Here is a 12,313-nt window from a genome sequence, read left to right as displayed (position 1 = left end):
TGCTCAGCTGGCGGCGTTGCTTTCTAATGAAGGTGATGGAGTCCCTTTTATAGAATAAGGGCTTGCTCCTCAATACATAAGTGATGGGCTAAGAGTGATGCTCGCGGCGATGCGGTTGCTCAGCTGGCGGCGTTGCTATTTAATGAAGGTGAGAGAGTCCTTTTTATAAAATAAGGGTTCGCTCCTCAGTACATGAATAATGGGTGCTCTCTAATGAAAGTGAAGGAGTCCCTTTTATAGAATAAGGGCTCGCTCCTTAATACATAAATAGTGGGCCAAGTCCCCCAAGTATTTTTCATGAGGCCCAGTTGAGGCCCAATATATGGTACATAATGTAGTCCCCCAAGTTTTCGGTCAATAGAGTCTGTTGGCTGGAGACTTCAAGTTGAATCCATGTATGGACCGAAGTGGCGGTTGTTCGGAGGCAGTATTTGTATACCCTGCACTGAAGCTTTGTAGGTGAAGCTTTACAAGTGAAGCTTTGAAGCTAGAGCTCTGCAAATGAAGCTTTCGAAGCTGGAGCCTTTGTAAATGAAGCTTTTGAAGCTACAGCTCTGTAAATGAAGCTTTTGAAGCTGATTGACCTGAGTGATGCTTATGAATGTTTATGTTGATTGACATGAGTGATGCTCATGGATGTTGTCATGAGTGATGCTCATGAATGTTAACATGAGTGATGCTCATGAATGTTGACATGAATGATAGTCATGAATGTTTATGTATGATTGTCATGAGTGATGCTCATGAATGTTTATGTATGAATGACATAAGTAATGCTCATGTATAATTTGGAGTACTGGACGTACTTTTGATCACCTGGTTGGTGGCATGAAGGAGAGTACGGGTTGTACATTTCATCACCTGGTTAGTGGTAATAGCGGCAGGTTGCCGAATAATTTTGGAGTACTGGGCGTACTTTTGATCACCTGGTTAGTGGTAATAACGGCAGGTTGCTGAATAATTTTGGAGTACTGGGCGTACTTTTGATCACCTGGTTGGTGGTAATAGTGGCAGGTTGCCAAATAATTTTGGAGTACTGGGCGTACTTTTGATCACCTGGTTAGTGGTAATAGTGGCAGGTTGTCAAATAATTGTGGATTACTGGGCGTACTGTTGATCGCCTGGTTGGAGCTATTTTGGGCTTATGGGCCTTCGCCCTCTACACAACATTTCAGCCCATTTATTTTAGGCTTTGCCCTTTTTTTTTAATTTTTTAATTTTAATTTTTAATTTTTTTAATTTTTTTAATTTTTTTTATTACCCTCTGATGGAGTTTATATAAATATCTTCGAAAGATACAAAAAATATATTACATCATTAAAAAATAAATAAAGTAAATTACATCATTTTGGTGAGATGTTTATTCCTTGCTTTTGTTTTTCTGCTTTGCTTTTGCTTTTCCCACTCAATTTCTTTCTCTTTTTCTCTTTTCCTTTTGCTTTCAATTGCGTCTTTGTCTCTGTCTCTTGGCGAAACTGGAGGGCTAACTCTACTTGCTTTTCTTAGACAGCTGGTTCTGAGTCGGACCCTTTGACCCGGCGTTGCAGTAGATTTGCATCGAAAACAGAAGGTCTCACCTGCCTGCTTGTACGCCATATAATTGCATGTTGTTTGGATATGGGCACATGCAAGCTTTGTATAGTTGCAGCAGATAATTGCAGTGGAGATAATATATATAACAGGTGAGTGCATGGTTGGAGTTCGTGGAGGACCTGTTGGTAGTACCCGTGCCATTGCTAGTGGATGATTGCTTTTGCCTGTTTTTTTTTTTTTTTTTTTTTGATGATGGTGTCTCTTTCTTTTTGAGTTGGTGGTCGACACATTAATTCGCCAGATAAAAAAAATCTTATCTTCTTTTATCAGTTTCTCTGTCCACCACGACATTGAACTTCAGCTCCATGATATGGGTCCATCTGAAAAGCAACTTGGGATTGATTGTAACCACTCCTTCTACCCCAGTCACCAACCGCCAAAAAGCTGAGTGATTTTGTCCAGCAACTGAGCTCCTTGAGTTCTAACTTGTTTTAGAAGCAGCTTGCTTGAAGGCAACAGTGGGAGCTATTCTGCAACTCCTCCTCTGATGCTCGAGCACCAGTTCTCCGGCAAACCAATCGAGATTCTCGAAATTGCTCTGCTCGCCGATCCTCTTACAGCCAAAGAGCATCGATTCAACATTCTTCTGTTTTAGCAAGTGCATGGCGGTGGCGGACCCCGTTAAACCCGAACCTGAACCAGAACCTCGAATGAGGCGACGCAAAAAATCAGGGGAGGAAGTGGAGGTGGAAGAGCGGTTATTGTTCAACAAGCTCTTCCCGTGATCAGAGATGAAGTGCCATGTGTCGTCGGCCTTGAAAATCGGCCGGGTTTGGAGTCGAGAACCGACGTGGGGGACGGAGAGACCTGTTTGGGAACCCAGAGCTTCTGATCGTCGTAGCCAAACAGGAACTTGCTCTCAAATATCAAGAATATCTCGTAGCTCAGCTTATCCGTGTCAATGCTCGGCTCCTGCATTTCGATTCGAGTTGAATTCATCATCGCTGCCGTCGTCCTCTTCAAAAAAAAAAATTGATCAAAATTTCGCCAGCCAAAAATCTCGATTTAAAATTTTCTATATTGATCAGACAAAAGGAATGAATTTCACTGCCATTTTATTCAAGTCTCCGAGAAGGAAAATAAGAAGGAAAGAAAAGGACGAAACGAGGTCGTTTGAGGACGAAAGAAGGGAAAGAAGGCACGCAACAAAGCAGCATGAAAAGCTCAACCAAAGCAAAAACCAGAAAAGCCAACGAGTTGCAGGTAGTGGTAAGTAGTCTTTGTCTCATCCACCTTCTCTGCCAATTCCTCTTTTTCTTGCCAACATTGTCCAAGCCCATAAATAGCAGTCATATGTCTCCCCTTGACCCCATCACGATGTTTTTTTTCCATTGCCCAGCTTGCATTGTGTCACGGTCTCAGATCCTTTTTGTTTTGGTTTCTGTGTGCAACTGACTGAGAGAAGAGAGAGAAAGAAGGAATGTGACTGTGTTTCCATCGATGCCATAGTGACCGGGAACTGAAGCGAAAGACCTGGGTTTTGCAGTGACTATGCAGGTGTTTGGTTCTTGGGTTTCTACAGGTTCACGGTGGTGAGATGAAAAAATGAAAGAGAACCGACATAGCTTTTCGTGTCGGTTCCCACAGACGGCGTCAAATGTTGATGCACAAAACCGGAGGTCTTGGAACAACGTAAATCTGACCGTGAATCTGCAAGAAATGTAAATAACACAAGATGTATCATGGTTCACCACAAGGTTTGGGCTACGTCTACACTGATTGTATTTCTTTGAGAGTATTTGTGAGGGAGAGAGTGTGAGAGCTTTGCTCTAGCTAAGAGAGACTTTGAGAGAGGGTGAGAGGGCCTAGGAATTGGCCTCCTCTAATTGTGAGGGTGAGGAGTCCTTTTATAGAATAAGGGCTCATCACTTATTACATATTTGCCCCTTCCTTTATCACATAATTACATTTAAGTTCCCTGAGTATTTGTACGAGATCTAAATACGGAGGCCCTAAATATGGTATAAACATGTTTAAAAAACATCCGTAAAAAAATCATTCAAATGTATAAAACAAAATTCTAGTCCACTAATATTCTTTAATTATCTCCAAATCATAGGCTAAAATAAGCCCTGAGGAGAAAATACATCTCTTGGTTATATTCCCTCTAGGATTTAAGCCTAGCTTAAATTATTCTAGACCCACCAAACTGTCATATTTCAAAATTTTTTTTTTTTGTTTTTCACTTATAATCTAACGGCTATGATCAAATGAGATCAAATCTAATGGTAAAAAAATTTGACTGTCCAAAATTAATTGCTAACATCTAAAATTATTTAAGAAAATTATTTAAATCAAATTTAACTTAAAACTTTATAAATACCTATGTATTGTATGATTTTTAATTACTTATTGAAATTTAAATATTTTTATATTATAATGTTCATGAAAATAAATAAGGATAATCTATATAAATTTTATTTTCAAAAAAGTTACCAAAAAAAATTAAGTTAGGCTAAAATCATTGTTTAATAATCTTGGACTAAAATTTTAAGCCATAAGGATTGGAGAAAAAAAAAAACAGTTTCTAGGTTATGGCTTAAAATTTTCTAACTTAAATTTTTAAACTTTATCCCTAAGGATTGGAGATGGTCTTAAGCTAGATGCTTGACATGTTGTACATATAGATATATGACATGCAATATTGTCATACTACTTGTGGATGCAAATTTCTGCCTTCTCCTTCTTGGACAAAATTACACCTACAAAACAATTAACACCTTAGGTCAAGGCCAAGAGTCTCACGTGCCCATAATGAATTTGGGGGGGGGGGGGCTTTGGCCTGAAGAACCTCTGATGCCAAAGTTAGAATTTTGAGTGAAAAGTGTTTGGAGAATTTAGAGAATTTTGCAAGAGAGTTGGAATTGAGTTTTGGAGAGAATGATGTAGTATTTATAGGGGTGTGGCCAGCCCCTTTAGGAGGAGGAGGGCCGACCACTTGGTTGGTATTTTGGATGAGGTTCATGATTTGTAGCTAATTAGGAATAATTGAATAATAAATCAATTAATTAGCTAATTAATAGAATAATTTTCTAATTGATTAACTAATTAATATAATAAAAGAGGAATGATTTGGGAGTTACCTTGTGGAGATGATTTGATGAGGATTGATGAAATAGGTTTTGAATTATTACCTATTTTGGGCACTTTTGACTTGGTTGAGGGATGATTGCCCATTGTTCGTGCGTAGAAATCCCAGTGTGCCTTGAGGGTAATTTTGTCCTTTTAACCCTAGAATTCATGTGTCGCCTCTATATTTTTCTTGATTATTTTTTGCTCCACACTACTAATTCGCATCATATGCAATAAGCATGAATGTATCCTAAACCCTAATAATATTTTTCCCACTTAATAACAGTAAGGCTATATGAAATTTCGTACAATTAATGAGATTATTTTGGCATGCGGTATTATTACATGCATTGTTATTTTTTGTTACTATGGTAGTTTGCCAAGACAAAAAAGCTCCTTTTTTTTTCTCTTGGAATGAAGAATTGATTAAACTTTTTGATACAATGATATATTTAGACTAAAGAGTGAATGAATAAATTGGTTGCAAACTCGTCATTTAAGAGATTTAAACTTAAAACTTTTCAATTACAAATAAAAAAGAATACCAATAAATAATAGTACTAAATATTCAAGGTCAACTAAACTTTAATGGTACGAATTTGTAGTTATCGGGTTTTAAAACTTCACAAATTGATGTTACATTTGTTGGAAATCTCATGCCAACAGATAATGACTATTATTATATAGGGAATTTTAACGAAAAACTCAAAGTTTTGAAGCCCTTTTCATTAGTTTTCCTATTATTATAAGCTAAAGCGTTAGTACTTCAAAGTAGTCTTCTGCATTTAACTTTAAAAAATGCATAAAAATGTTTTAGAGCGAAAAAAATACCTCTTATTAATTATAAAATAACAACTTAACTGGCTCTATTTTGATCGAATTTTGACCTTGAATGGTGGCCACATGTCATGCGTCCTTCCTGGTTTTTGGTTCTTATACCACTTCTTCGAGGCTATATCATGTTTTTTCTCAGTCCCCTAATTTGGACCAGTATTGTGCTTAGGAGTTTGTTTCATCCTTAAGCATCTCCTATCAAAAATCCCGGACGCTATATACATCACTATTTGATGTTGGAGCTTGGACAATAGTTTCTGGTCCATGCAATTCAAACTATGACTTGAATACTTAAGGTGAGAAGTTGGAAGAGAACAAATCTTATACATTTCCAGCTTCCTTTCCTTCTCCTTTTTCTTCCCTCCACTTCTTGAAGGATGGTCAATTTCCATCCCCTTTATTTTGAAATTCACAAAACTCATAGCTTTGGTTCATACAATTCATAAGACTCAAGGGTGTTGGGATATTTATAATTTGATGAGAATAACAAACACGAAAATTGACAAAATTCATAGAGGTAATGTTCACCAACCACCATGGGGTGGTTCAGGGGTTGGGGACGAAATTTATGTCCGTATTGTATATGATACATTATAGGTTTGATTCCTGGCGCTAGTGAATCACACGATGGTGGCCAGAATGAAGTTGAAATGCCTATGTGAGTTTATTATTTGAGTAAATGTCTCGGAATTCTTAGCCGAAAGTTTGGACAATTTTCAAAGCTTCGTAACTCAATCATTTATTAACCAAATTCGACCCATAATATATCAAAATGAAGATAGGAAAGTGTAGAATACGATTATACCATTTCAAAGCCCAATGGTTGCCGGAGATGGCCGGAAAATAGCCTCAAAGTTGACTGGTCCGAGTGAAAACTTGAAAACTCACCGGAAACTTGGTAACTTTAAACGTTCATAACTTCATTAATACTGAACGAAATCAAGTGATTCAAAAACGAAAATCACACTTCTCGACAAGACAAAGAGAATCATACCTTTTTTGATAGCCAACTCGCAGTGGTTTGGCCAGAAAATGGTTCGAAAGTGGCCATCATTCATAAATTGAATGAAATCGTTTTCCATTAATTTTGTTTGTTTGTTTGTTTGGGTGGGGAAGGAAGGTGAATAATATTTCTAATCTTAAATGATGAAGAGAAGGAGAAGATGAAAAGATGAACAAGGCAGCAAGGGGAGAGAGATAATGAAATGAACCAAAGAGAAGGAGAAGTGAGACTTGTATTGAGTGTTCACGTCGGCAGCCGAGTTGGAGTAGGTAAAAGACGAAAATGTCCTCTTTTTTTACCACCTGGTGCCACGTCAGCAACATGAACGAAAAAATATTAGAGGGCAAGCTAACACAAAATAAGTTTCAGAGGTAAAGTAAAACTCAAAAACACTTCATAGTGCACATCAGTAATTAGTGCTCTTAGGTACCGTTTGGTACGTGGGACGGGATGGGACGGAACGGGACGAGCTGTTTTATCTCACGTTTGATGCGCCTAAGAACTGTGGAACGGATTGTCCCATGAGACGAAATTTGGCTGATTTTTTGTTCCACCTCTTTCCCCTGGAACGACCCGTTTCACATCCGTGGAACACAAATTTATAACATTTTATGACAAAATTTCTCCTTATCTTTTTCAATATTTACATCATCCGTTCTGTCCTGTTCCGTCCTGTCCTGTCCCGTTCCGTCCCGTCTGCGTACCAAACGGTACCTTAGGTAGCGTTTGGTACGCAGATGAGACAGAACAGAGGTTCGATGTTATGTTTGGTACGCGCAGGATGGAACGAGACGGTTGTTCTGTTCTGCGTTTGGTATGGCAAATGGAACCAAAAGATAAATGACTAACTTACCCACGTGCATAAAAAAAATAAAATACAAAAACTCAGACTCTCATTCCAAACCCACTTAACCCCTATTTTCAACATTTCAGATCAAAACCCAATTTCCCAATTCGGATCAACCCACGCCATCATCTTCTTCTTCACCCAGATCAACCATTTCTACCGCAGATTCTTCTTAGTCGTTGACAACTTAGCCACCATCTCCATCCTGTCTTCCTCTCCTCCGAACCCAACTCACTCAAAGTACCCATTTTCCAATTCCTCCCTCAACGTCCCCCAGCCCACCAAAAATTCCAACTCCCTCAAATTCGTTTTAATCAATTTATGCAGTGTCATCATCGTCCTCCCTAGGCTTACAATAACGGCCTGGCTATGGTGGCGGCGTCGGAGAAGAAGGTGGAGTGCGGAGGGATTGAACAAGCGGCGGTGGAGGAGCTTCGACATCATCAAAGACAACCTTGGTCTCCTCTTCGCGCTTTTTGCTGCTGAGACGATGACGATGGCGGCGGTGGTGGTGGTGCTTGTGGCGCTTGGACGACTTTTCGATGGCCTCATCATTGTCGGAAAAGGCTAGGCGGTGCTTGCTATGCAAGTCTTGGGCATCGCTAGCGACAATCTCGTCGTGGGACAAGCAAGGATGAGGGAGGCGGCTGGAGGAAGGTAGGGTTGGGTTCGGATGGGTTTGTTAGGTTTGTGGTGGAGGAGGAGGAGGCTACTGGAGAGATGGAGGGTGGCTAGTGGAATTAATGAAAACGAGAAGGGTATTGTTGTCTAAAACTTTATAATTTTGTGTTCCATGGCTGGAACAAGTCTCGTTCCTAGGAGGAAGGTGGAACAAACAAAATGATTAAAAATCATTTCACGGGACAACGTGTCCCAGACAATTTGGTGCACCAAATATGGGACGAGTGCGTTCTGTTCCATTGCGTTCCATTCCATCCTACGTACCAAACGGTACCTTAAATCTTAAGGCTTCTTCATTGGTTCAACTACTAAAAAACTTTGAAGAATTTGTGGCATCTACTAAAGAAGAAGACAATAACGACAAAAGACTAAATGACATTTAGCCCATTAAGAGGGACTGCTACGATACATGCATTTACGTTATACGTTTGGCATCTAACGGTCAAATATGTAATAAAAAGATGAGAAAATATCAAATATCACCGTTAGATGATGAATGTATTAAATAAATGCATGTACCCTAGCCAAGTTCTTATTTTTTGCTTGTAACTTTTGGCACCCAACCATTCATATTTCTAATAATGGTCGGCCAAGTGAGTGGTTGTTAATCATATTTTAGAGTCATGAATTGGTGTGGGAAGTAATATGAATCATAATCAATGGGGTATAAGATAAACAAGCCTTCCCCCAGTTAATTTCCCATATTTACCTTCTAAGCATGCCATATCCAAAATTATTGTGAACCCACCTTTAAAAAAAGGAGATTTTTAACGAAAAATTCCACGTACTGTTCATTTTAACAAAAAATCACATTTTTAGACTAAAATGTCAATCTTGGTACTATTCATTTTATCATTTATTTTGTCCTTATTGTTAAAACTCAAAATTGTTAAACTCTTTCCATTAGTTTTCCTTTAAAAGAAATTATTAATTGTTGAAATAATTAATGGATGAAAATAATACCCTTTTCTTGCAATCATTTTTTTTTTCAGGGACACATGTCCTTCACACTTTAAGAAACTCAATTATAACTATAGCGGACAAACTCTTGTGCGTCAAGAGATTTTTTTAGTGGGTTGGAAATAGGTCTGGTTCACACAATGTTATAATACAAGTAGTTTATTTATTTTTTATTTTTTATTTTTTTGTATTCAACCATTTTTATTGTGACAATTGATGTACGAGGTCATAATCTTGACAAACTGAAAATTTTCTCGTGTGTGCGAGCTATTGTGCTTAGCAGTCGCATAAATTTAGGGAAATGCTAAGGAGATCAAATTTAGAGTTAAAATTTACAAACTGAATGATATGTGATCAATATGAAAGAGCACGTTTATCAATGCTTAACGTTTTAACCAATCATCAACTTTCATATATTTTAATTTTTAAAATTTTATCTACCAATTTAGATTATGTAGCATTAGGGATGGGCAAATATCCATTGGTTATGGGTAACCACGGTTACCCGCCTATTTAAATTAAACGATTACGGTTATGGGTAACCGTTTAGATAAATAAACGGTTATGAATATAACTGTTTACCTACAAAATTTAAATGGGTGGTTATGGGTATTAACCGCGGTTATAAACGGGTAACCGTTTACCCATTTATTTTATATATGTAAAACTAACACAAACCATGTTCTTGATCCAATAATACTTAGCACCCAATAAATTAGCAAGGAATTCATCGATCCTTCTCTCAATAACACTGCTACAAGAATGATGATTCTCATCATCAAGGAATTCGCCAAATTAATTTAAATTCTTTGTGGGTAACCGAGAAATTGACAGAAATGCTTTGACAGAAATGTCTTCTAAACTATTTTTGTAACTCAATAATACTTAGCAAATATTATATTTACCTTCATTGGTAATAGTTAAAAATATCGTCCATAAACTATTATTTCAATTATTGGAATGGTATAAGAACTTAAAAAATTAAAATACGAAAATGTATAATGAATGTACCTATAACGGTGTTTAATTGTCAAAAAAAAAAGAAAATTATGACAATTTTTTTTTTAATTTTCAAGTTCTTAAAAAACATGCAGACGGGTGAAAAAGGGGTAATGGTAAAAAAAAAAGATAAACGAGTTAAAAAGGGTAAATGGGTAAACGGGTATTAAACGATTACAGTTAAATGAGTATGCGGTTATGGGTATGGTTAACCGTTTATAAACGGTTATGGGTATGGGTAAAACCATTTAAGCAATTACCTAACGGGTAAACAGTTATACGTGTATGAGCATAAACGGTTATGAGTAAATAACCGCGGTTACCCGTCTGCCATAACCGTTGTCTATCCCTACGGTAGCATTAGCCATAAGTATATGGGTATGGTCGCATTTTCCTTGTTGGGAAAGTATAATAAATAGGCGGCCCATACCTTCGTTCAGCAGCCATGACCAAATCCGGCGGCCCATACTGAGACGCTGCAGAATTCCAATTTCCAATTACAAATTTAAGAGAATTTTAGTCATTTGAAAGTCACAATGGCATTTAAGTTAATTCCCTTAAAATCTGGGGCATATGTACTATCAAAATTCATGTAAATCCATGAATCACGCCCCTTGTCTCTCCCCCCATCCTCTTTATAATCCCCAATCATCCATTTTCCTCCCTTTCTTTTCTGTGTTCTCAAACGCCGCATCCGCCCATTCCCCGTCGTATTCCGGCGGCCCCTCCTCTCACTCCCCCGTACATGCAATCTGATCCGTCGCCCCGATTCGATTCGGGTAACAGCTATCCAGATCCGCTTTCACCTGTCCAGCTTCAACCTCTAGCCTACCCCCCCCCCCCAAAAAAAAAATCCCAACCCCCTCCTTTCGTTTCGTAATTTACCATTTTTATTTATTATTTATCTTTTTTTTAATCTGAATTTTCCTTTTCTGTCTTTAAAACTCTTTTTTGTGAAATTACATTTCTACCATTACAATTCCCCACCCCGACGTTTCCAAAAGGAGCCCAGTACCCTGGTTTTTGCCTTTTGCCCCCGACAATAAATTTCCAATTGCCGGTTTTATCCGCTGGAGGTTTTTCCATTTCGAAATTCGTTTGCTGACGTGGCATGGAGTTTTGAAAATAATGCTTAGACGATGAATTTCCAGCAAAACCACAGCCGTAGGATTCTGCCACCTGTCCCGCCCAGAAAGCGAAAGGAGAGCTCATCGAACGGCTTTAAACAACCGGCTCCGAAGGCTCCAAAGGCTCCAAGCACAACGACGTTTCCAAGGGCTCCGAGCAAATCTTCGGCTCGAAAGGCTTCGAGCAAAACGACATCTTCGGCGCCGTCGTCCAATCGACTTCTGGCCGGCTACATGGCGTACGAGTATTTAACCAAGGGCACACTGTTTGGTCAGAAGTTCGACCCGGCTGGAGATGAGGCAGTTCCGCTGGCGGGGAAGCCGATCGAATCCGGACAAGGAGCTGGTACGGGCGCAGCGCAGGAGAGTTACTCTGAGGTAGCGAGCTTACTGAAGACGGATGAGGCCCACATTCCGGGGATTGTAAACCCGACGCAACTGGCGAAATGGATTCAGATGGGACAGTGCTTGTGGTAGGACTAGGATCCGGTAGGGCGTAGGGTGTTTGCGTGGGGTGGAGACGTGGCACAGCAAGATTGGATGGATGCCGGTTTCGATCAACGTCAGCTACTGTAGTAGTTGGTAGTAAAAAGAAGTTGGGAGTTCTCGAAGCAAAAGTGCATGATTCGTGAATATTGAGCGAGTGAGTCTGAAGGTGGCGAGTGAGGATCGAAACCAAATCACGCGACCGTGACTCTTTCTCTCTCTAGATCTCTCTCTCTCTCTAGAATCTGTTGGTGGTGATAATATTATCTCTGTGTTTTGTTTTGTTGTTTTTATTTGTAGGATGACGATGATGATCAAGCAATTTAGAGAGAACACCGAAATGGAGTCCGCCCCTTCGAATTTCGATGCTTTGTTGTTAGTTAACTTGTTTAATCTCATCTAGTTATGATTTTGCATATATATTTTTCCTTCATTGTTATTTTTATTTGGGTTTGTTTTATGTTTTGACTTCATAATATTGTAGGATGAATGCCTGCATATATCCTCGCATGCATCATGCACGTGTGATTTGGGCACGTTACGTACAAATATATACACACATATATACAGTGGCGAAGCCAGAAATTGTCAGGAGAGGGGGGGTTTAAAAGAGAAAGGTTCCAAACTAAATGTGGACAACCAAATTCTTTTATATAGTAGACAACATTAAATTTGTTCATATATTTATCAAGACAAACAAGTTACAATTGT

The 12,313-nt window shown here is 38.7% G+C and overlaps 1 protein-coding gene across 1 annotated transcript; it reads left to right on the top strand.

Annotated features, from left to right (window-relative positions):
- The first annotated feature begins 10,606 nt into the window (after window positions 1-10,606).
- On the top strand, window positions 10,607-12,047 carry LOC114822183 (uncharacterized). The gene has a single exon (XM_029096404.2). It carries the CDS (start codon window positions 11,129-11,131, stop codon window positions 11,591-11,593), a length of 465 nt encoding a protein of 154 aa, XP_028952237.2. The 5' UTR covers window positions 10,607-11,128; the 3' UTR covers window positions 11,594-12,047.
- Window positions 12,048-12,313: the final 266 nt, after the last annotated feature.

Source organism: Malus domestica, chromosome 16, assembly GCF_042453785.1.
Source record: "Malus domestica chromosome 16, GDT2T_hap1".
Lineage (NCBI taxonomy): Eukaryota > Viridiplantae > Streptophyta > Magnoliopsida > Rosales > Rosaceae > Malus > Malus domestica.
Note: the sequence above shows the minus strand (reverse complement) of the source record. Positions and strands in the feature narration are given on the sequence as shown.

What these genes read in the sequence shown, in the direction of transcription:
- LOC114822183 (XM_029096404.2), top strand. Translation starts at nt 11,129, where the DNA reads ATGAATTTCCAGCAAAACCACAGCCGTAGGATTCTGCCACCTGTCCCG.